This window comes from Zalophus californianus, chromosome 10 (assembly GCF_009762305.2).
Source record: "Zalophus californianus isolate mZalCal1 chromosome 10, mZalCal1.pri.v2, whole genome shotgun sequence".
Lineage (NCBI taxonomy): Eukaryota > Metazoa > Chordata > Mammalia > Carnivora > Otariidae > Zalophus > Zalophus californianus.
In genome coordinates this window covers 110,805,225-110,830,660 of record NC_045604.1, presented here as the reverse complement: position 1 = coordinate 110,830,660, position 25,436 = coordinate 110,805,225, and the positions used below count along the sequence as shown (strand labels likewise).

At 51.8% G+C, this 25,436-nt stretch overlaps 1 protein-coding gene across 5 annotated transcripts in view; it reads left to right on the top strand.

Moving 5' to 3' along the window:
- SDK1 (sidekick cell adhesion molecule 1) overlaps positions 1 to 25,436 on the top strand; it is an 887,311-nt gene that overhangs the window by 747,983 nt on the left and 113,892 nt on the right. For all 5 annotated transcript variants that reach the window (XM_027612939.2, XM_027612937.2, XM_027612941.2 and 2 more), the window contains 3 exons: positions 20,333 to 20,442; positions 22,028 to 22,178; positions 22,773 to 23,010. In XM_027612939.2, coding sequence (XP_027468740.2) covers positions 20,333 to 20,442; positions 22,028 to 22,178; positions 22,773 to 23,010 — 499 coding nt within the window. The remainder of the gene's footprint in view (positions 1 to 20,332; positions 20,443 to 22,027; positions 22,179 to 22,772; positions 23,011 to 25,436) is intronic.

Here is a 25,436-nt window from a genome sequence, read left to right as displayed (position 1 = left end):
AATATATTCAGTGCCTTCCAATCACCTGCAGTCATTATTCTTTGTGAACCTAACCTCAGCCCATCTTGGCCAGTGGGCAGCCCTCCATGTTCTGGGCTTGCTGACATGGAGATACCAATCTTTGACGATTTCGTACACAGCATGATGTCCCAGGATCATCCTGTGCCTTCCTGCCCCACAGCTCAAGCTCAGAGTGAGTCATTCCCATCTGGTTTTGTTTAGTGTCAGACGGTGTTTAAAGACCAGAGTCTGGGCACTGAGGGTGGGGAAGGGGTGCTCATTGCCTCCAGCAGGTCATTCTAGACCTTTCCAGGGGACAGAGAAAGGAAGCATCATGAATCCATGCTGGTTTTCCCGTCAAACTGAAGATCACTTTAACTTGGGATTTACAGTTGAAATACCTTTTTTCTAAAATTGTGTTTTTAGAAATATTAACATCATTACTTAGGTTCTTTCTCCTGTTCTTGTACAGAGAGTTTCACAATGGTAATTTCAATGGTACTCCTCACAATAAGACTACTGAATGCAGTGTCTAAGTATTTGTTCTTGGGCGGTATTAAGCTATGGATGTGCAAAGTATGGAGTTCTAAATTGTTTTCTCTGTGCGGTTATATCACCAACTTCACACAAAATTGGGTTCATTCATTTCAGGGTTGGGTTTCGTTCTGTTCTTTTGCTTCCATTTTTTAATGGCTGCTTACTTGAAAAACCATTTTACTTTAAAAATTGTTAAAATGCTTGAAATTTAATTCATTTTCCAACATGTAACTCATTTGTATGAGCTCTAAGTCAAAACCGTAGAATAGATCTATTCAGAAACATTCCTGTTCCTCTTTCCGCCTTTATCGGCGGCCTCTGTCCCCCAAAAGCCCCACATTAGGTTTTTGGTTTACCCTTTCTTGTTTTTGGCAACATAAGCAAATGCACACGTTTGTGTTCCCTGCTTGTCGCTCAGAACGCAGCACCCAGCTCTCTTCGCCGCGTCCCGAAGACTCTACGCATCCTGCAGGCAGATCTTCCTCATCCCTTCCCACAGACGTGGTCCTCCCCATGCCCACGTGCCAGGGCTCGCCCAGCGGTGCACACCCCTTGTCCTTCTGCCAGCATAAATGACCAAAACCTTAGTGGCCCAGACAGCACTCCTGCACTGGCTTACACATCCGTAGGTCACAAGGCCAACACGGGCTTCCTGGGCTAAAATCAGGGTGTTGGGAGGACTCCGTCTCTGTGGAGGCTCTAGAGGAGGACCGCTGGTCCTGCTCGTTCGTGTGTTGTCAAAATTCACCCCCTCGTGGTTCTAGAACCAAGCTGCCCATCACCATCCCCTGTGTTCATGGCCACCATGTTCCTTGGCCCGTGGCCCCACTTCCTGCACCCCCTGAGCCAGCAGGGTCAGGTCCAGTCCTCCTCGGGCTTTGATTCCTCCTCCTCCCTCCGTCTCCTGTCTGGGACCACCCTCCTGCCTCCCTCCCTCGGCCACTGGTAAGGACTCAGGTGATTAGACTGGACCCACACAGATAATCCAGGATAATCTCCGTATTTCAAAGCTCTTAACCGTAATCATATCTACAAAGTCAGGTAACACACTCACAGGTCCCAGGAATTAGGGTGTGGAGTTCCGGGGGTGGGGGGGGGGCGGGGGGGGGGGGGGAGGGTCATTATTCTGCATTATTGTCTTCAGCCTTTTGCATATCATCTTGAATCTTTGGAATGGATTCCTGGGAGTGGTATCAGTAGATCGGACAGTGAATGTCTATGTAAATTCTCTAGACGTTACCAAATCCCTCTGCTGTAAGAGGTAACATACTGTACTCCCACCAGCAATATATATGAACTTTTGCCATGTCAAAAAAAAATACAAGTCTAATTTATCAGTCATTTCTTGCATGCTTTTGGGTTGTCAGTCACAGAAAGGTTTTCCCCACACTCGGGTTATAAAGGAATTCACCTAACATCCTACTACCACTGCTTAAGTCACTGTTTTGCATTTAGCTCCCCAACCATTTGGAATTTGTCCTTATATGTGGAGTGAGGTCTGAATCCATTTTTGTAATTTTGCAAATAGCTGTGTGATTATCCCAAAGCCATTTAATAAAAAGTCCTGTTTTTTTTTTCTCCTGCTGATTTATAATATTTAAATTCCCATATGCACTTGGGTTTATTTCTGAACTTTTTATTCTCTTCTATTAGTCTGGCCATTCATGCGCTAATGCCACATGGTTTAATTATAGAGGCTTTAAAATGTGTTTTCATATCTGGTAAGGTCTTCCTTACCCTCACCACTGCACACACGTGCACCCCTGCCCTTGCCGTGTTTAGGATTTTTCTGGCTACTCTTGTTGATGTCTTAGGACGGTGAGTCTTCTATCCAGGAACATGACACATATATGCCTTTCCGTTTGTTTAAATCTACTTTTGTCAGCTGTTTTCTTCTTGGCAAAAGCACTGGGCTATCTATTCCTACCCTCACTCTGCTCTGAAAAATGCAGGAAAAGTCAGGGGCAGTCAGTGTGCCTTGAAAACTATGGTAGGAGGAGTGTGGGCTTTGCCTCAGGCAGACTTGCGCCCCCTTTTCCTCACCCCCCTCTTTCTCTGCTCTGGGATCCTGGACTTTTTTTTTTTTTTTTAAGATTTCATTTATTTGACAGAGAGAGAGGGGAAAGCAGAGGGAGCAGCAGGTAGAGAGAGAGGGAGAAGCAGGCTTCCCAATGAGCAGGGAGCCCTGACGTGGGGCTCAATCCCAGGACCCTGAGATCATGACCTGAGCCGAAGGCAGACGCTTAACTGACTGAGCCACCCAGGCGCCCCCTGGACGTATTTCTTAAGTTCTTTGTGAGCGTTAATCTCCTCATCTGTGAAATGGGGTCAGTGGTACTTTTTGCAAGATTGCCATGAAGATTAATTAATGTGTGTGTAATTTTAGTTACATTTTCTGACATTCTGCTGACATAGAGGATCACAATTGATTTTTTAATATTTCTCTTCTTCGAATGACTGGCGCTAAGCTGCCTCTTAGCCTTGTGGGACAGGGTCGTAGGCAGAAAACTCTTGAGAATTCTCTTCTTACTTTATTGATTCTACCCTAGTTTTCTACAAAGAAGTCCTATCATCCATTAATAGTGACAGCCTTGTGTCTTCTTCCGAAATCCTCTGTTTCTCTTTTTTCGTTTTTTTTTTTTTAATTTATTTATTCTGTAGTCTTGGTGGGAGGGCGAGGTCCTCCCGTAGCATATTGAACTGGAGCAGTGATAGAACAGTGGTTGTTTTGTTAATAACTTTCAAGAAATTCTGTTAAGGTTTTATCATCAGTTATGACATTTACAACATTTATAGTATGTTTTTTTGCTTTTATAGCTAGCCTATATCGGGTTAAGACAACTCTTCTAATCCTGGTTTGCTAGAAGTTGTTTTTTTTTTAGGATTTAAAAAAAATCATTAATGTTTATTTTTATCAAAATATTACTTTGCGTCTGTTGAGTCATCCGTGGTTTTTCTTCCATCGTCTGTTGGTAAAATGATGTATGTTGATATCCTAATGTTCAACCATTGCAGTGTTCCTGGGATAAACACAGCTTGATCACAATGGCTCTTTTGTTTAGTTTGGAGCTGAGATTGTTGTATTCATGTTTGTAAGTGAACTTGACCTTTTCTGGTTGGTTGGTTGTTTGGCTTTTAAGATCAATAGTTTATTTTCTCACCAGTTCTCATAAGCAAAGATTTGATTGCCCTCTAGGCGGGGTGAGAGGTAGGGCTGCTGACACAGAACTTTGGACACAGACCGGGAGCCTCGAGGGCATCTTCCCAAGGCGCTCTGGGTTTCCCAATCCTGGCTGAGCCTTAGCGAGTGAGGCGGGGATGGGGTGTTGCCCTGTGGGTGTAAACTTCCAGGTGGCACAGTGAATTAAAGAGCTACAGTCCCTGTTGTGCTGGTCCCGCCATAGGGACTCTGAGCGGGACGCAGTGATCCGGCCTCTCCATGTCCATGACCCCAGTTACCCAGGGGAGCATGGTCTGGGCAGGCTCCGTGCCCTCCCCCAGGTGTTATGCTCCCCCAGGTCTGTCTGAGAGTGTCCCAAGTGGTGAAGGTCCTCGGTGTGGTGCCCACAGCCAATGACACAGACTCCCCGGGTGTGCGCCCCAGGCTTCTGTGCTCACCACCGTCTCAGCTTGTAGCCATCAGTCAAAGGTTCTAGCTGGAGTTTGAGATTTTCCAGAAGTTCACGTTTGCCTTTCACCTCGGAAGTATTTCAAAACTACAGAAAAGTTGTAAGAATACTAGAGAGCTCCCTTCACTCAGAGACCCCATACATGTTTGTCAGTTGGCCCAATGTGTCCTCAGTGGGAAGAGAATCCAGCCCAGGATGATGCTGCCCCTGGTTGTCACATCTCTCCAGTCTCCTTCAACCTGGCTTAGTTCCCTGGCCGGTCCTCGATTTCGTGACCTTACCGATTTTGAGGGTTATAGATAGCCACTCATTTCCTAAAAGACCTCTCAATTTGGATTTGTAAATTTCATCGATTAGAGCCAGGTCATCCATTTTTTGGTCAGAATGTCACAGAAGTGATGTTGGGTTCTTCCCACTGCATCCTGTTGGGTTGAATAAGACATCGACAGGTCCCATGACTGGTGGAGTGAATTTAGCTCACGCGAGTAAGGTGCCATCTGCCAGGTTTCTCCACCGTAGAGCTGCTTTCCTCCCCTTCACAGTTAGTAAGTATTCTGTCGGGAGGGAGGTACTTTGAGATTCTGTGAAAGTCTCATTCCCCTTCCCACTCGCACCCACTAGTTTTGTCTTTGACTGAAATTTCTTGCCGGAATTAATGAGTACAATGAGGGCACCAAATAGCAACCTTTCTAACTCAATCATTTCTTCTGTGTTTATTGATTGGACTTTTACTGTAGGAGACAATTTTTCTCTTCCCATTTACTTATTCATTTATTTGTTGACATCACTGTAGACTCATGGTTTCCCACGTTACTTAACAGATTCTAATCTCCTCTCTCATTACTTCTGTCCTTGCCCTGGCTCTCCTGCATTTGGCCAGTGGGAGGCCCTTCCCCGGCTTTTGTGTTCTCGCATGCCTCCATTACTCTAAGCGCACCCTTGCTTTCTGGCACAACAAGGTACTCTAGGCTCATCTTCCCCTTTCTTCTCTATTTCCAGCCATTTCTCCAAGGAACGTTGGGTCCTTTCAGTGGAGAGTGGCATTTAGAAAGCAAGATCTGGGCACTAGGTGTGCTCACTGCCACTGGATGTCCAGGCCTCCTCCAGTGCGTGGAGCTAGGAAATACACACCCTCAGGCGCACACATGTCTCCGCCTCGGTCAATTTCTGTATCTGTCTACGTACGCTGAAAATCACTCGTTCACACCAGCACCTCCAAGTACACTTTAGTACCACCTGTTTATTCAAGCCGCCCCTTTCCACGTTTACACTAGCCTTTCTCTGGCTCCCACTAACCTCGGTTATTTATTTATTTGCCAAATCCCCCTGTATGTGGGTAGTCCTCCCACCCGAGTTGGCTGCCACCTGCCTGGACCCCTTTGCACAGGTCCTGACCCTGCCTCCCCCCACCAGCTGCCCTAAAAATTGTAACATGCAAATGTAAGTTATCAAAATTTTAAGTTAATCATTGTCTTAATTCCGAGCCAGTGATACTTGTTATTATGTCCATATTTCAAGTCCACTGTGTCTCTCTCTATGCCCAGAGGCCGTGATTATTATGAACATCTTCTCGCACAGGCAGTGCCCACTTAGATTTCATGGTGGGTTTGGCCACAGCTTCACTTCCCACTTACATCAGCCTCGAGATACATCCCTTGCTCCCCAGTGCTCAGCCAGGCGTCTGAGAAGACATCTGTCGTACCCTACCCAGCACTGCTCTGCCTTTGGGGCGGGAGGCTGACCTTAAAAGGTTATCTTGTCTGCCATATTGCTCGAACTGGAAGTCCCTCACAAATATTCTCTCTGAGGTATTTTAAAATTAACTCAGCAAGTCTAAAAATTCTGGTAGTGGTGCAGATAGTTGAAACTTCAAAACCCAAAGAGAATATTTCCGCCTGAAGCTCATTATCTGGATGATTTGTGTTTAAATGTTCCTAGAGATTAAATATTAATCTATAAACAGAAGCTCTGTTCCAAAGCCCAGAAGGTAAGGATTGTAGACTCTTCCTGGGCTCCTTAGGACAGAGTCATGGCCAAGAAGAAGACAGAAGACAAGCCATGGACATTTTACCACTTGGTGTGCTGGGAGCCCCCAGCTGGTTCTGTCACAGGGCTGGCGTGCCCTTCTCCAGTGTCTGCTTGGCCACATGAAAGAGATGCCCTTTTCCTCAAACTTCTGGATTGACTCCATCAACAGACTGCTACCCTGGTTTCTGTTTTCCTAATCCATTCAGTTTGAGTTGAACACATTGGACCGGTTTTCAATCATATACTAAGTTATCCCAAGAAAATTTCATGAGATGTGGCAAAGGTTATCGTGAATATCTATCTTTTTTTTTTTCTTTTGGCCAAACCAATCCTGCTTTTTTTTTTTTTTCCAACCTGTTCCCGGTAACCTCGAAGGCATATTGCAGAGGGCATGCCTTTCAAAATTAATGAAGGGTCGTCTCTTTTTTTTTTTAAAAGATTTTTATTTTTATTTATTTGAGAGAGAGAGAATGAGAGATAGCACGAGAGGGAAGAGGGTCAGAGGGAGAAGCAGACTCCCCACTGAGCAGGGAGCCCGATGCGGGACTCGATCCCGGGACTCCAGGGTCATGACCTGAGCCGAAGGCAGTCGCTTAACCGACTGAGCCACCCAGGCGCCCGGGTCGTCTCTTTAAATGCCTTGGCAGACACCCTACTGCTAGTTTTCTACAAACTCCTGGTGGAATATACTCCAACGCACCCACGTCACCTGCCAACGCTCACACGGCCTCATCCAGGGGAAAAGCAGGTCTGCAGCCCCGCTTCTCACTCCTGCTGCCAGGACTCTGGCCATGAGATCTTTCAGGAAACCCCATTCCCACCCCTCTCCTGTGCTGCCTCCTGGGCATTCACCACCTTCCATGGATCACTGTCCGACTCGTCCCCCAGGAAGGGCCACAGACAAGTTCCCCAAGGCTACCTGGTGCCCAGATGAAATGGTCAGTGACATGAGGACAAATGGCACAGGCATTGGGGTCAAAGAGACAGGACCTTGAACCCGAGCCCTGCCACATCCCAGCTGGACGGACACAGGCAAGCCACCCAGCTCAGGCTCTTTGGCTGTGAAGCAGGGATATTAATAACCACTCTGTAGGGTTGCTAGAGAATCAGAACACTTTGTCATATTTACTTATCTAAGATGGGCACACCTCTGCTTTCTCGAGGCATGAGGCACTTCCCAAATGAAATCCCCTCTAGTACTTGCCAGCCCTCTGGGCCGCAAGGGCTCTGCCCCGGCCTCCGTGTGTACTGTCCACCCGTGTCGAGTTTGCCCCGTGAAGCCTCTCTTCAGCTCACTGGCTACTTCTCTGAGAACATCTCGGTGGGTTCCATGGTCGAGGCAGGCTCCAACTTCCCTGAACTCAGAGCAGCAGGGCCATCGAGACTGTCACTGGGATAGGTGAAAGCTCCGGAACATTCCTCACCTAATTCTCTCGGGATGGATGCAGGCTGAACCCAGCCTTTCTCTGCCACGAGACTCCAGCGTTCCCTTGCCCAGCCTCTTGCCCTGTGCCTGACCACGGGCCAGAGTTCAGAGAGGAGTAAGAGGCAGGAGCCCCAGGCCCAGTGAGGAGTCGGCCACGCCATGACTCATCACACTGAGAGCAGGGGGTGCTGGCAGAACTCGGGAAGGAGGGAGCACCCTGGTTCGGGGGGTGGTGGAGGCCCAGGAAGGAGATGGCATCTGTGCCCCATCTCCAGGAGCCATGAACATGGGTCGGGGCAGGCACCAGCCGAGCGGCCTTCCAGGTGTGAGCATTTGGCTCCTACCAAACACTTAGTGGCAGGATAGCAGTATTTTCTTCCCTTTCATCCACTTCTCAGTCACATCATCTTTGCAGAAAAGTTTCCTTTAAATTCTGAGTGCTTTGAAAGCGCACCAGGGAGGTTGTATCACTCAGCGTTACCTCCAGTGAATTAGGGAAGGAAAGACCCTAATCCTTGGAGGAGCGCGTTGCCAGGCCCTGTAGTAAGCCGATGCTCAGATGTGGGTTAAAGTTCTAGAAAGCAGCTTTTATAGGTATTTCTGGCTCAGTAATGCTTTGTTTAATTAGTCATCTTTGACTGTAGAGTGAGCAAAACCTCTCTTCCCTCATTTTTATGGTGCCCGTAGAAGGGGAGAATGCAAATGTTTTCTGTGTTCATTTGCCGCTCCTGTTTGCCTTCCTGGTCCCTCCGTAAACCCCTGCCATCTGCAGCCATTCGCTGTGCTCTAATAGCCAAAATAACATCTAGTCTTCTCTAAAGGCTGCTTCGAGCAGCTTTCCTGTAATGAAGATGCTGGTGGTACAGATAAAACTGTTTCCATTCCGAAAATAGGAAGGGAAAAAAAGCCCACTTACTGCTTGTTTGTGCATAATAGTACCATTTTCCTAAAAGGACCGGTTTTAGAGAGCGTTATGGGCTAATAAAATAAAGCAGCAGTCTGCCGACTGCGGTCTCAGTAACTACAGAGCAGTGGGGATGGAGCAGGTGGGGGCCCCAGGTGGCCCCGGTGTCCACGGCGTTCCTGGAAGAAGTCAAGGTGCCGAGAGATGTTCTCTGTTTCCCAGGGCGCTTCCTGCGGAGGGCCCGGATCTCGTGGGCTGATGAATGGACTGCCAGGCTCTGTTTTCTTTCCCGTGTGCTGGGTGCTCACCTGTGAGCACCACTTACCGGCTGTCCCCTAATCTGCCCGAGCCACGGCCTCTGGCAGTGAACTTCTCCCAGCGGTGAGGGGCAGAGAAAACGTCCAGGTGGACCAGTGTATCTCCTTTCTCTTCTTACACATAGAAGCCCCTATAACCTGAGTGTTTCCCTTCATGCCCAGGTTCCCGGAGCTTTAAAAGCCAAGCGTGCTGCCCGAGAATTCTAGAACCATGGCTCCCCTCCTCTACTCCCTTAAGCCTCCGTTCTGCACCTTCGTCCACTCCCTGTGCCCCAGGCCTAGCCATGCTCGTCCTGTGCCAACCTAGAGCCTCGGGGAAAAGCAGCCGTGCCTCTGATGAATAGGGAGATGCTCACGTCCCGGCCTTACAGGCGGGAGCAAATGGCTGTAGGCCTTGGAAAGAGGCTGTAGTTATGAAGACCTTGCCGGTGAAAGTAGAAGGTGTGCACGTTCAGCTCCCCTAAAACTGTTGCCCAAAACTGTCCCCTTGCCTGTATACTATTTTCCGTGACTTCTTCCCTTCTAAGAGTCCATCACAGTGTTAAAGAGCAAATTTGGGAATGTGGAGGCCGAGAGATCTGAGGTTTTTTGCAGTAAGATACTCAAAGCTGCAGCTTTGCCCTTGACCTTTGCAGGATGGGCGGGACCAGCGAGGGCCCCTGGGGTCTGTTCAGCCCCAAGCAAGGATGGAAAGGGACAGGCCAACCAGCAAAGCACAGAGCCAAAAAGCAGGACCCTGGGCACGTTTGTGAGGAGCCGGCCTCCAGGCTGTGGGTGTAAGAGGGCCGTGGGCGCCGGCTGGCGGGCAGAGGGCAAAGACCACACACACCAGGACGCGTGGTGGGAAGAACGGTGCATTGAAGGCTACAGCGTGGGATTCACACGTGTTAAGCATTTAATAAACGGAAGCTCATAAGAAAAATAATAAAGTCAAGGCAAGCGTTTGAGGAAAGGCTGTGTTCCTGGGGAGGCCTGTGGGGAGGATGCAGGGCCACACCCCGAAACACCTGAAAAGTCAGGCAGGCTCGGGCCCAGGCCAGCTCAGGGCTGGAGGTGCTCTGGGTCAGAGAGCCGAGGCGGGCTGAGTCCCCCGTGATGGAGGGTATGCAGCTTGGGAAGAGGCCCAGGCTCCCAGGGCTGGAAGCCAGCCCAGCTCGAGCGCCCAGAGTGGCAGCTGAGAGTCAAGCTGCCGGTACTTAGAACTCACTCGCGCGGAACCCAAATCCCACAGCTTGAAACATGTCAAGTCCAGCTCTCCTTGGCCTCCGTTGTCCCAGTATAAATCGGGCCGTGAATGGCAAGGGGCGTCCCCAGCGGCACTCTGGGCTCCGAGGCTTCACCTGGCCTGGAGGGCGCGGGCCAGCCCGTGTGCGCAGAGGGATCCCCTTCCCACCCTGCACCCACCGCACCCAGCGCGGCCTGGGCCCCCTGCTCAGTGAAGTCCTGCCTGCTCGGGAAGCAGACGAGCCAGGAGAGCCGAGAGCCGCTGGCGCTCTCTGCTTTGTCACAGAAATGCTCTTCTCCACTGGTCATGTGGTTACAGAGCCTGGTGAGCCTGGGACCTCGTCTGTGCTGTTCTGGGCACTCCCCTCCGGCCCAGAGCAGGGCCTGCTGCTACGTGGAAGGAGAGTGCCCGGGGAAGCCTGTTGCCTGTTGGGGGTGTGGGTCACGGCACAAACTCTACGGACAGAGTTCCCATGCTTTCAAAGCATTTCCTGTCCTGATTTAACCGTCCACCTGCCACTATCACCTCTGACTTTGGAAAGGCTTTCCAGTGTGTTCTGTCTCCTGCAGCGACAGAGACCAGACGTTTTTTCCCTCATTGCTTCGAGATCTGCAGGTGGGGACTTCTGATCACTAATTCTGTCTCCCCTTTCCTGCATCTCGGACGGAGGTGAGGGCTGTGGGTGGTCCTCTTCAGGCAGTATCTGTCAGCATCTCAACCGTCATGAACTCTGACTGTAGTTGAATTTCTTTGTCATACTAGGAAGAAAGAGAGTGACATTATTTCTGAATAGCCTGTCGAGTATGCAAAGGAGGGCTGTCACCAGCTCTCTGGCTCCTTCAACGATGACGTAGTCGGCTATAGGTAAAAGGGACAGCACCTCTGCCTAAGCGTTTGGGCGCCGCGGTGAGAGACGGCGGCAATGTACATGCTCGGATATTTCAAAATGTTTAGCGTTGGCTTGATTGTCCGTGATAACACCCTAACAATGACTTTTCTCTTTTATTTCTTGACCAGCATGGGAAATCTATACAAGATGAGCGGTTTGAATTGGCCTTCTTGTTCATTAGTCTATCAGATCCTTTTAGGTCCTGTTACGGGACTTTTAAAAATACCACAGAGCAGAAAATATCATAGCGCAAGGGACAATGCAGGTAGGACCGAGGGAAGCATTTACCACAGATGTCATTTTCAGGAAATAGAGGTCAACGTAGAGCTAAGTCACAACTGTCAAACCAAAATAAGTGTCGTAAGAGAAATGTTTTCCTATTCTTTTTGAGGACTGCTCAAAATCTTTTCATCCTAATTCTCTTGTTGGGGTTTTAGGTTCACCCGTGTTTCATTTTTCTGATCGTCCGGTTTCGTATTTGTTTCATTCAGTCACCCATTCACCCAGTAAACATTTATTAAGCACCTGCTGTGTTACAGGTTTTGGGTCTCGTGCCCAATGCTAGATTATAAAGACTTCCAGAGCCTCCCAGCCTGGGGGACATGGGAGGGACGGCTGACCTGTAATCTGGTCGACCCAGATGAGACCCGCCGCTGAGAGGGAACCCAAAAGCAAATGGGGGCCTGGCCAGAGTGGCCAAGGAAGGCTCCCATGGAGGCGAGGTTGCCACGGGGCATGGCAGGGTGAGCAGGACTCCGGCGGGGAGGAGGGCGTGCGAGCAGGGAGCACGGTGGCATGAACGGCGGAGTCAGGAAGTCGTGTGGCTCCTATTGTTTTAGAACCTAAACTTTGTTTTTAATCAGGTTTGTTGCAGCTAACAGCTCAGGAGATGACTCACTGAAAATCTAGTCCTACTAACAATTCCAAGAGGAGGGGGCTTGGGATTTCACGCAGGGAAGCACCGGGGCTGGTCAGGAGGCAGAGGGAGGCCGTGCTGTGGGCAAGAACCCTCTGCCGGTTTCCCCGCGAAGGAGGGGGCAAGGTGGGGTGAGCAGGCTCAGGTCCGGCTAGTTTGAGTAATTCCAGGGGCCTGGGAGCATAATGGCTATTTGTCTGGTCCCTGGCCCTGGGGGATCAGGGCAGGTGGACAGTGGCCCAGAGCAGGAGAGCCCTGCGGAGGAGGGGTTCCGGTGTGGGCTCTGGATTGGCGGTCTGCATTTGCAAGTGCATCACAGGCGAGTTGTGGGCTGAGTTCCTCCTTGGGGGCAGCTCCTGCAGGGTCAGCAGAGCCCCAGACATCAGGGATCAGATACAGAAACTGGAAGTGTGGCTGGTGCACGTGCGGGGAAGGCGGGGTGGCTGCAGAGGGGGGATGTGTATGAGCAGGCAGGACGGGAGACAGGAAGACAAGCTGGAGCTGGTAGGAACAGCCTGGTTAGTTTCTGTCTAAAAGTGTCCATGGGAAAGCACCCCGGGTGTAGGAGCATGGTGCCATGCGTCAGGGTGTCCCATGCCCTTCACACACCCTGTCCCATCAGAGTCTCCTGCTGATGTTTGGGGGACGTCATTGCTGTCCTCACTTTGCAGGCGAGCCTGAGGTCCCGGCATCCCAAAGCAGGCGGCAGGTAGCAGGCGGTTCTCACGGCCTCGTGCCTGCCCCACCACCCTCTTGGACCCCACTCCGAGCACGACAGGGCCCAGGTCCTCGCTGTCATTTCAGCATCTTGGGAAGCTGCACAGGGAGGTGTGGGCGTTCCTGTTTGTCCTTGAGAGAGGTTGGATCTGATGGGAGAGAGGGGGCAGATGCAGAGGAGACCACCTGCACTTCAGAGATAAGCAGAGGCAGGTGCTGGGGATAGCGGTTCATTGGCCCCACGGCAGCTGGACACTGCGGGAGGGAGGGCCCCCCGGCCTCGAGGCAGCCATGCTCGCAACCTGGGCTCCCGGACAGGGACTGTCAGGGGTGCACAGAGGGCCTGTGGGAGAAGCCTCTTCACGGGAGGGGAACACTTCATGAAAAAACTGTCTCTAGAAGGATATTTCGGGTGGGGATGCATTTGGGGGTGGTGTGTAAAGTGGGCCAGGGGAGGCGAGACAGGGAGGACTGGGTGGGACAGGGCACAGGTGAGGCCGGGGACAGCCTGGAGTGCAGGGCGGCGGGGATGACCCTGGAGCTCCTCCATGGCCAGTCTTCCTTTATGGCTGCGGCAGCCGAGGCCCACAGCATTCTGGGGCCTGTACCTGCGGGACACGACCGGGTGTGCTGTGCAGGATGGCTGACGAGGAAGGGGATCCTTCACAGAGCTGCGGGTCGGGGTGCCGTCAGACTGGCGGCTTTCCAACAGCTGGTCCGGGAAGCGCCTCACCCGGCCAGTGGCCGCCGCGCGGGTCCTGCAGGGAGCAGTCGGCAGCCCTGAACCTTTGGTCTTTTACAAGCAAGTGCTCTCTTCTGTTTTTAGTTCACTGAGCGAGACTATCAAAATCGTTCAAGCAACAGGTCAGGAGCTTCTAAACCAGGGTCCCGCCACTGCAGTCAAGCGGCCAGGAGAGGCGGCGCGGGAGGGAGGGAGCGGGAAGAGGCTCCGGGTTTTCCATCCTCCCTGACAGAGGGCCGCAGTCGGGACCAGATGGCAGGAACCGGGGAGGGGTGCGTCCTGGCAGGGAGAGAGCAGGGGCTGTCGCAGGCCAGTGGGGTCTGAGGCACCAGCTGAGATGGCCAGGACTTAGAAGCGTCCACCTGGTGGTCAGTAGGAGTGAAGACCACACACAAGGCTCTGAGCCATCGGCCAAGGGTCACCAAACGCCAGGAGGAAGGAGAGCGATGCCGAGGGAGACAGAGGAGGAGGGCAGGACGGACCCAGAGGCAGATTTCGTTTCGGGGTCACTGGAGGCAAAGGAGGAACCGGGGAGGAGACAGCTGGAAGGCTAGAGGAGGCCAGGAGAACCCGATGGTCTTCACGCCCCCCATGGTAGAAGACCCAACAGTCATTTCCCAATCCTCCTGCATCAAAGATGGAGAGAATGTTAAACAATTAGGAAAGAATAAATAAATAACCGGTAACGGGAAGGAGGGCTGGAGAATGACTCTCGGGCTGTTGCAAAGCACGAACCCTTCTCGGTCAAGTGTATGGACAAACCCCCCCCCCCGCCCCCAACAACTCGTCAGGGCTGCAGACTGAGGACATTTGGGGAACTGGCCTTGGGCCTTGCTCAGGCCTGAGCCCCCTCCCAGTCGTGCATGACCTGCCCGCAGCGCCGTGCAGAGAGGCCCCGTCTGTCCCCCATCCTCGCTGGGGGGCTTCATTTGGCGGGGGTGCCGGGGACAGCACTCAGAGCAAGAGGGGACTCGGTAACCGTGCAAGTTGCTTGACTCGCAAGTTTTCCTGCTGACACCAGAGTTTCAGCCGGCAGGGTACACTTGGCTTGGCAGGGCTCCATGGAATGAATTCTTGGAGAGTCTTTTTTCCCTCTCCTAGCTCTGGATGAAAGGAGAGCTGCCTCCTCCCGCCCGCCCGGCTCCATCCTCCCTCCTTCCCGGCACAGATGCGGGTTCCTGTGCCCCCTCTCCATCTGCTGTTTCCTTTCATAGGATGAGGTTAATGAGCGTCCTCTGAGTAGCCGTTCACCTCGTGGCCGCTGGGGCCTCGGCAGGGTGTTGGAGGTCCTGCCCGGCGAAAGCTGACCTCCCCCCAACTCCTCGGAGGCCCCGCTGACTGCAGAGGCTTTCCTAGGACAGACAAGTCCATCTCGGGTGGAAAAACCCACTTGGCAAGGGTAGGGGGGTGGTCTGGGACCCCCAGGTATTAAATGAGCACCTGTGTCCAAAAGAGCCCGGCCTCCCAGCCAGAGGCGGAGGCAGATGTGCCCATCAGAGCCCTCGGGGAGGAACATGGGCAGGGCAGCAAGTCCTGGTGCTTTAGGAAGGACAGCAGCTCCCTAGTGGGTCCTAAGGACCACCCCCTGATGAGCAGCATTTGAAATGTGTGGCATTTCTGGTTTTGTATTAAGTATTGTAAAGTGCTGTTTGTTAGCTTTAAAAGAAGCAGCAGAAGAAAAAAACCCATCAAAATCCCAGCTTCCCCATGGAGCTCTGATTTGTTTTATCTTTAAAGAGCTCTGCCACACTGTATGTCCGGTGCATCATTAGTGAACAGCCGGTTACTTCCAGAACACTCCGTCGTGATGGTTTTGAAATCTAACTAGAGAGCCAGGGGAGCTCAGCAAGTGTGAAAAGACTTCTGTTTCTCACTAAAAAGAATTCTGGTCTCTTTAGATCAAAATGTAAACCTTTTATTATAAAAACTTAAGCACCCCATCCCCCCTTCAGGGATCGGTAAGTAAAATTACCTTTTCAGTAATCATCTGCTTTGGAACTCAGTGCAAGACAACCCATTTTAAATACTGATTTTGAAACCATGCACGTGTTCACTGCAGATTCACGTGTGTGTGGAGCCAATAGCCTGAGCTGGACCCTGGGGGAGATACTGGGGTACGGAGGGGAGTAAGACCCCAAACCTGCCTGGGGGCTCACATGCAGACAAAAGGGAGAACACACGTGGCAGGACACCTGGGAAGTGAGCTAGAGGGAGCACTGCATGTCATGTTGGTGAAACACCACCGCAGGGATTGGCAAACTTGTCCTGTGAAGAGCCAGAGTTAATTCTTCAGGCCTTTGGGCAGGTGGTCTCTGCTGCAACCACACGGTTCTGCTGTGGGAGCGTGGAAATGGCCATTGGCGGCACACAGACCAATGAGTGTGGCCATGTTCCAATAAAACTTTATTTACAACAACAGGAGGTGGGCCAGATTTGACCCTCGGGTTGTGGTGTGCTGACTCCTGTACCAGGGCCTGGTTTCATAAGCCTGCCTATAGCTCATCTGTCTTAAGGACTCTAACTGTGTTTGTCTTACTATTTATGATTCGGCCCAGGCTCTGTGGGGTTAGACGTGAGCTTAGAGAAGATGGAAAGCCGCACACCCAGAGGTTATGATTGCCGTGCTCTTGTAACTGGCTTTACTCATATCTTGGCCACCCTGTCGCAATGTCCTCATCTGCTGACTCCACGTGCTTCGAATCTGGTATTCTCTGAACCAGTTCCAGTACCTTGCTGGTTCCCTCATCCATGAGCAAAAGGAATCTTTGACACCTACCATGTATTTGTAGGAGAGTCGTGTCTTTAAGGGGATGCAACACGCGGGAGGAGTGCTGTATGTCAAGTGCACAGAAGATGCCCTGGCAGCGCAGAATTAGCAGCCCGGTCGTGGGAAGGCAGCGGTACCGGGGCTGTGGTTCACGGAAGCTTCCCAGATGCTCTGCAGATTCCAGAGGAGCTCACCAGCCGCAAGGAGAGGAGCAGGAGCGGGGGCACACTTTAGAGAGCGGGCAGAGCGATTGCGAGGTACAGGTGTTTGAGGCTGAGTGATGCCTCCAGGTAATGACAGGCTGGCTTTGCAGGGAGAAGTGGCAGGAAGAGCCACATGGAGCCATGCGGCACCTACCTGGGCTCGCTGCTCATTTGGCACTCATCCAAATCCAGGTTTTTAAAAAAGGAAACAGAGCACCCCAGGGAAGTGTGACCTTGAGGGTCCCCGCCCATTCGTCCTAGCCGGACAGCTGGAGGATGCACTCAGCCAGCTACCACCTTCTCAGAAGGCACGTTGGGGCTGGCGGAGGTGAGCACGGCCGCAGGGCCCTGGAGCTCTGGGAGGAGAGCCCTCCCTGCTCAGAGGCCCTCCAGTGGACAGCGTTCTCCCCGGGGGGGGGGCTAAGTGGGGTCCTCATCCTGCCGGCACCCCACGTCCTGGCAGTGGAGCTGCGGGCCAGCCTTCCGAGAGGACCACACTAGCCTGCGGCGGCCCGCTGCTTCATCCTGGCCTGCCTTCGCAACGCCTGTGGGTGCTCCGCCGGAGGCCCGGGAAGGAGGCCCTGCCCACTCTCCACCCATCTTCGCGGGAACGTGGATGAAACGGGCTTGGAACCCAGTGCGGCTGACTGCTGCTGACCCCGCCGAAGCCGCGTGCCGAGCCCCGTCAACCACGGTGGCTGCATGGCCAGGGGCAGGCCGGGGTCAGGGGAGCCACCCGGACAAGACAGCGGATGAATGCGTCCAGGCCAGCGAGGCAGCCAGGCAGATGGAATGCAAACATGGCGGGTTCAAGGCCAGGCGCCTGCCACCACCTGCCGTGCTTTCTTAGCCTGGGGCATTCCTCTGCACCAGGAGCTCAGACAAAGCCCCCACAGTTGGAGGGGTGGGACCCGGGCACTGGGAGGGAAGAGTGGGGAGGAGTGGCTTTGCAGAAGCAGAGGGAACTCCACAGTTGGGCCTGGGGATTTGGCCAAAAGTCAGCACCGAGCGTGCACGTTTCCCCCACACACGCAGAGACACGGAAGGACACGAGTGCACCGCGGCAGCACGGGGCGCCGCGGTGCCCGATGGCAGTGGGCAGGTGCCTGCAGCCGGCGCCTGCCTCTGTCGCTCCGTGCCGTGGACACCCTGCTCGCCAGCGCCCTCCGCGGCGTGTCGGCCTGGGATCCAGCGGTAAATAAAAGTTCTTGAACTGATTGCCCTGAAACTGAAGTTATCTCTTTTTCCTTTTTTCTTTCTTCCTCCTTTCCTCCACACCCCCCCCCGCCACCCCAACCCCCCCGCCAAACTTGTCTTCCAAGAAATAGTACAGGCTCTCTGGTTCAGCCTCCCAGGGATCCCTTTCACTGAGAGCAGCTCACCTGTCACCAGGGGCTCAGAAACCACCAAACCCTGTGAGGCCCCGATCGAGGGGGCCTGACGCTCCGTACAATTCACCTGGATTGTTAGCATTTTGGCTTTAAGGCATTCATAAATCTTGTTAACGTCTAGAGCGGTGCGAACTGAGCAGAACACGTGGTCCCAGCCCCGCTGCTGGAGGCCCGGAAGGCGTCCGTGAGCCGTGCGGAGCCGCGACGGGCCCTCCGAGTCTGCTGTGCAGTTGCGGCTTCCTCCGGAGTGACAGCACTGGGGTCCCCAACTCCCTCCAGCCCTGCGGGTCCTGTCAGCTCCCCGCCCTTCATCCCACAGATGCCTCCTGCGTGGGCCAGACACTGAGCTACAAGCAGGCCTCCCGCAGGGACATTAGGGTACCCCCTGACATCACACCCTCAGGGGGACTCACCTCTGTTTGCCCAGCAGCGTTGCATGGACCCAGACTGTGGTCTTCCCCTGCTGGTCCTCTTGCACTTCACGGGCACGGTGGAGGAGGCAGGTGGCCGCCGTCGGCCCTGGGGGCACGTAGTGCCGTCTGTGGCCATAGCTCGTCTAACCCGGGTTAGCCTAGACCCTCCCATTCTCCAAGACAAGGGTTCTGCGCCACCTGGATCTAGCCTCGGTCTACGTCTCTTTTCTCCCTCTTTCATTCCTGTGTCTCTGAAGTGAGGGTCTGCAGGCTCCGGTGGGCGTCCCAGTGCTGAGGACTGGAGGAGGCTGGCTGCCCTGGGTGCAGGGGTCCTGGAGGCCGTCCACCCTGCCCCCAGCTGTGCAAACTGCTTCGTCTTCTCCTGATTTCACTGCCCCCTTCAACTGTCTCGCTGCTTTGCTGATTCTGGGCTACTCGTTGATTCTGATCTCCGGGTCTTCACCAAATGTTTCTGGCAGTCGTCCCACATTTGAACACTTTATTTATTTATTTGACAGAGAGAGCACAAGCAGGGGGAGAGGGAGTGGGAGAAGCAGACTCCCTGCTGAGCAGGGATCCCGACGTGGGGCTTGACCTCAGGACCCCGGGATCAGGATCTGAGCCGAAGGCAGACGCTTAACTGACTGAGCCACCCAGGCGCCCCTTAACACTTTTTTTCTAAGTGAGGTGAAATTCATCTAATGTAAACTTAACTATTCTAAAGTGCACAGTTCACAAGTTAGTGTGTTCACGATGTCATGCAACCACCTCCTCTACCCGGTTCCCAAACATTTTCATCACCCCAGAAGGAAATGCCATACCATTAAGCAGTGACACCCTTTTCCCTCCTCCTTCAGCCCCTGGCACCCACCCATCTGCGTTCTGACTCTGTGGATTTACCTATTCTGTAAATTTTATAAAGTGGAATCATATAAACGTGGCCTTTGGGGTCTGGCTTCTTTCACTCAGCATCGTGTTTTCGAGGTTCGCCCATGTTGTAGGTTGTAGGTTCCTTTGTACAGCTGACTAGTATTCCCCCGTGTGGACACACCGCGGTGTTCGTCTGTGCCACCCCCGACCAGCCTTCGTGTGGCCCTGCCCTTTGGCTGTTGCGAAGAGAGCTGCCATGAACACGTGCGCTCGCATGCTCACTAGGGGACCAGCTTCCGGGTCATTCGGCATCCACCTGGGCATGGAACCGCTGACCCATAGGCTCATTCTACGTTTCACTTCTTGAGGAACTGCCAAATTGTTTCCATGTTTTCCACGTAGAGTATTTAGAGCCTCGAGTTTGCATTTATCTTTCTGGAAGAGGTGGGCCGCACAGCTCTGTGTCTGCTTGGCCCCCTCCACGCCCTCCTGGACCTTTCTCCAGTTTTCCAAGACTTCAGATTCTTGTGCTGTCCTCCAGCCACCTGGCTACTTGCCTACCAGTCTCTCTGCGAGCTTAATGAGCACATTTTTGCACTGTCATCTGACAGATTTATGAAGCATTCAGAGCAGAAGGCCCTCGGCTGACCCACCTCACCCCAGCTTGTTTGGCCTGAAACCCCCTCTGTGCTCTCAGCCTTCCCTCCATACGTGTCTGCTGGGTCCCCCAGAGCCACACAGGCTGCACAAGTGTTCCTGGCACAGGGATGCAGAGCCCTGCGTGGGAGAATTAGGGCTTTCCTGGCTGGCTTGCGGTCATGGTGTCCCCCCTCATGGCTCTCTTGACTTGGCCTGCTGGTCTGGCTCCCAGCGCAGTGGCCAGTCCTTCTCTGTGCAAGGCCTGTGCTGGTTCTTTGGTGTGTGTTTGGCACAGAAGTGGGCAGGGCGGGAACAGGGAGAGACTGAGTCCCCCTGGGCAGTGTGTGTGGTGGAAAAGGCTCTGGACCCTAAGTGGGATCCTGGCCAAGCCTTCTCTCTGGGCCTCTCTTTGAGTCCTCACCTGTCAGCCAGGAGGAAGGACAGGATGGCATGGGGAGGTCCCTTCCAGTCGGCTAGCCCTGGGAGTTTTGTTCCCAGAGACTTCCATCTTCCAGATCCTGACCTTGGCGGGAACAGCAGGAGCTATATCTCCAGGGCTTAGTTGAGGGTGTGTGTGCAAGATCCAATTATCTGCCCATGTGGGGGACACGGCATGGGTCTGCCCAGCCCGACATGCACCAGGCAGCCGCACATCCTGTAAATGGCATCCTCCACACCACGGCTCAATCCATCCCATCTGAGGATTGTCTTTCCCACAGGTCGGAGCCATTGGTGATGAGGAGGAGTGGGTCAGCCTCTACGAGGAGGAGAATGAGCCCGACACCCAGACGCTGGAGATCCCAAACCTCACGCCCTACACTCATTACAGGTGAGAGCAGCGGGTGATGAACCGCCACAGGAGGAAGGCTAACAACACCAACAACTGGCGTTCACGCTTGCCTGCAAGAGCAAAACCCAGTTATATGCATGTGATTGAGACATTTCCAAGGGGCAATAATAGTACATTGAACCTTAGGAGCAAGATACACGGCTGCGTATTTTTCCCAGAGACAGTTTATCCCCGATGCTGGGTTAGCAGTGCTCCTGCCATCAACACCAGTGGCAATGGCTCACTCTTACATTAGGCTCAATACCAAGAGCCACAGGCAGCTAAGATGTGTGGCCTTTCCTCACAAACTCCACGACCACTTGGGACTATCAACATGCTGTGCGGAAACAGAGCAGCTGTCCTGGGACTATCCTCTGCTTCCCCCTTCCAGTACCCAGGAATTGTGGGGCTCACTAATCAAGCACTTAACATGCCATGTCACCTTTCACTTCTTGATCCTGAAACCTATCCAGGCAGTAAATCCTTGGCCTTAAGAAAGGCTAGCATGATCACACGCCATTAGAGATGTTATAACTTCCCATAAAATCATTGACTGAGATGAAATTTCCAGTTATCACCAGATGTTGAGTTTGATAATGTCATTGTTCATAAGATCGGGGAGTAAAAGACTAAGGATGACTAATTCAGAGAGTAAAAGGTGACCTTACATCTTCGTGAAGAACATTTTTTTTTTCGGCATAATACTGACATTAGAGCTTTTTAAACAAAGCTTAATGAAAGCTGCAGGTCAGACATCCTCCCTGAGATCAGAGCAGACGAATCAAGACACCATACGCTCATTTGCAGAGAAAAATATTTCTCAAAAAAAAAAAAAAAAAAAAAAAACCGAGCTGCAGGGCCTCCAGGCTTACCCTGTGAGGCTGGTACCAGCTGTATCATTGCGTCCAAGGTCAGAAACTGTGACTGGAGACCCCCGTCCTCTTCCAGCCTCTGTGGTGAATATGCGTGTGTGCTCAGGGCGTGTTTCCAGGGTAGAAGTTCACTCCAAGTAATCGTACAAATAAGTAAAGGAGAGAGAACTGAAAAGATTAACCGAGTCTCTAAAGCACGCCCACCCCACCCTCATTTTATAGGTAAGGAAATGGGGGCGAGTCTGATTTGCCTCAGGTCTCAGTTACCAGTGGGGTTGGCGTCCCAGGGTGTGGGTTCTGGGGCCAGTGCCCCTCCCCTGAGCCAACAGAGAATGGGGTGCAGACACCAGTGCTCATTGAACCAACCAGACTCTTCAAGGTCATTTGACGCCTCACCTGCTAATCCCCCAACCTTACCCTAAACACGAATCAGCCAATGGCATCAAATGACACAGATTTCTGGCCGTGTAACCCATTCAATTATGCTTTGCTTGGGCATTTAAAATCTTTGCGTTGGAACAAATTTACCATTCTTTGGAGGTTTTGGGGGGAAAGGGCCAAATATGCAATTTGCATTTTTCATGAGGTGGAAAGAGGGCGTCCTTGGGCAACAGCCTTTACAACACGGAAGGACACACAGCAGATCCTTCTGAGAAGGTGGTGGGTTTTTGTTCTTTCCTGTAGAATAACTGTGTCCACGGTTTTACCTTCAGGTTTCGCATGAGGCAGGTGAACATTGTCGGTACCAGCCCCTTCAGCCAGTCATCCCGGGTCATCCAGACCCTGCAGGCTCCCCCTGATGTGGCTCCCACCAGCATCACCGTGCGAACAGCCAGTGAGACCAGCCTGCGGCTCCGCTGGGTGGTGAGTCAGGGGCCGGAAGTGGGGTGCAGGGACAGTCACCTTGACTCTCCAGGTCTGCATGTGAAGCCAGAGTTTAGTGACGTCTTAGTCATGGCCTCATCCTAGTCCAAGCTAATCTCTCCGTTAAACTAGAAAGTATTGCATTTTACAGTTGGTGTTGGGTCGCAGACCAGCCCAGGCGACCCTGTTAATGAGCAGCATTACTCACTCACTTCTTGGAACAGAAGAATATTCTTTGGGGGAGGGAAGCCAGTGTGCCACAGGGTGGACCTGTAAGTCCTTAAGCTGGTTCAGCACGGAGCCAGCACTCAATGTTTGTAGGAGAGCCAGCTTGATATTTATTCAGAACATTTCCCCCACGAAATTAAGCCAAAATGTATTAAAAGAAATTATGTTTAGCCCAAGTTACTGACAGGGTTTCATTTAATTAACAGCAGAAAAGTTCCAGGGAACCACATGGTAAAGGTTCTAAGACTATTCCTCCTGGAAAATGTTTTCCGTGGACTTGGTCTGCTAAGACAGGCTGACGCTTCGGGACCTTCACAGGTGGCGGTTCTGAGATGCTGGCTCACCACACTTGTCATTTGCTTCCAGCCGCTGCCCGATTCCCAGTACAACGGGAACCCTGAGTCGGTGGGCTACAGGATTAAGTACTGGCGCCCCGACCTCCAGGCGCAGGCGCTGGCACAAGTCATCAACGACCGGCTGGAGAGGGAGTTCACCGTCGAGGGCCTAGAGGAGTGGGCAGAGTACGAACTCCAGATGCAGGCATTCAACGCCATCGGGGCTGGGCCCTGGAGCGAGGCAGTGCGGGGCCGCACGCGGGAGTCAGGTGAGGTGGAGGCTCAGCCCCAACCCGGGTCTCCCTGGAGATGGGGCTCCGTGTCCCCCCATCCCCATGTCGCAGCTCATTGTCTCTGTCCCCACTGTCTATGCCGACACTTTCCCAACCCAGTAATTAGGTCAGCCTCGACAGTAATTGCAGGAAAACGTCATTAGAGTCCACGCCACTAATTTGAAATTAATCATGGGTCTTACCAGGGGCTGGACTCGTGGTATTATCTTTTAAATTAGGTATAATTTCACAACCAGTGATAATAAGCAAGGGTGTATAGAGATTCTAAGGGAGATCTTTATAACACAAGGCACTCAGGACCTCTTCTTGACAAAGTATTGTGTGGGACGGGTTAAGATCATCTCCCCTGCACTAACAAATAGCCCCTCAAAGGTTCGATTGCTTTGACACAGTAGAGCTTCATTTCTCATTCATCACCGAGTAGGATGGGTGTCCTGTTCAGCGGGTGGCTCTCTTCCTCTTGATTCAAGGACCCAGGCTCTGCTGTGCTGTAGGCCCAATCCTCATCTGTGCCCAGCTACCCAAGGAAGAAGAAAGAGCAAAGAGTGGGCACCCCTGCTCCCTAACACTGCCCAGAAATGGCATACATCTGTCCGTGCAGAGCCACCAGGCTTGGGGTTACTGCTGGTGGCCAGGAAGGAAAAGAAAAGTACTAAATACTTTGGGTCAGTACTCGGTAGCGTGGGATGCAGTCTAGTAAGGACCAATGTGTTCCCCTGACCTGCTGGGCTTTGCGGGCTGACCTATGGTTTGGAGGACCCCTGCTAGCCTGGTTTGAGTTTATGGAGTGACAGAGAGGGCTCCTGTCACGTTTAAAGATGCACTGGAACACAGACCAGTTCTTTCCACCTGGTCTGAAATGGCGAGGTTGTCTCCTGAAGAGAAGGAAGCGTACTGCTCCCCTTCCAAGAGGACTGATACTTGAAGAGAGGTTTCCCGGAGTAGCTGGGGCTGCCTCAGATGCCTTCCTGGCTTTCTTTCAAGATGTAAATTTTATGTATGGTGATTAACATAACAAAATAAAATTTAAAAAAAAGAAATAAAAGATTGAGACACTACGTTCAGCTTGTGGCTGTGCCATCACGTGGATTTTTAAAAAGCTCTATTCAGTCTCTGAGTCTTTGTGACAAAGAAGAGGACTTGAAACATTCTAAGGGGACCATTCTAACCCCAGTAATAGGCAGAGCAAGAAAATATTTTTTAAAACAACTTTGCTGTAACTAACTAGAAAATTATGGGCAAAATATCATTTTTTGAGATTTAGAATTTATTGATGTCCTCATAAGAAAAACAGAGAAAATCTCCAGATGTCAGATGCACACAGGGACTGAAACAGTAGGGCTGAGCTGGTGCTGAGGCTGCCCTGGGGGGTTGGCATGGGGGACGGGTGGGCATCCATCCTGGGAGCTTCAGGACTCAGGACATGGTGCCCATCCAGGAACAGAAGGTTCAGCCATGAGTCCACACAAGGCGGGGAGTTAGAATCAAGGCCTTTGTACACACACACACACACAAGGCTCCTCAATGCTGTGCCCTCATTGAAAGGGGAGACTGGAAATCTCTGCCCAGGGGAGTTTGTCTGTGTCCGTCTGTCTACCTGGACTCTGAATAGGAAAAAGAAATGTAACTCTTAAGTCCTGTGCCCAGCTCAGGTTTGGGTTCTGAATTTACTCTGTCTGGTCCAGAAACTCCTAGAAAAGAAATTAATGTAAAACTTGGTTCCAGACACCAAAGTACAAGCAACAAAAGAAAAATTTAGACTTCATTAACATGAAAAGCTTTGTGCTTCAAAGAATACCATAAAGTAAAACAAACAAACAAAACAACAGCAATGAAAAGCAGTCCCCCAATCATAGAAGGTATTTGCAAATCATCTGATAAGGGACCCATATCCAGGATGTATATAAAAAAACTCTTACAACTCCACAGTGAAAAGACAACCCAGTTAAAAACTGGACAAAGGATCTGAACAGACATTGCTCCAAAGAAGACATACAAATGGTCATTAAGCACATGAAAGGATGCTCAACATTATTCACTGCCAGGGAAATGAAAACACCACAATGAGATACTAGTTCACACCCCTAAGGTGGGTAAAATAAAACTGAAAAACAAGTTGGACAATAACAGATGTTAAGTGTTATTAAAATAAGTATGGTTCAGATATTGTACACTTTGTATATCATTGGAAGGCCACGAAGAGCATCCTCACTGACCAGAAAATCTTCTTACCCCAGGGGAAATAGTGATCCACTCCTCCTGAAAGATTATGTATTATACCCCAATAAATGATTTCACTGTCCTCTAAAAACAACAAATTTTTTTTAAAAGACAAAAAAAAAAAAAAAGAAAGAAAGAAAGAAACATGGTTCTAGGCCAGACTTTCTGGGCAACAAAGAAGA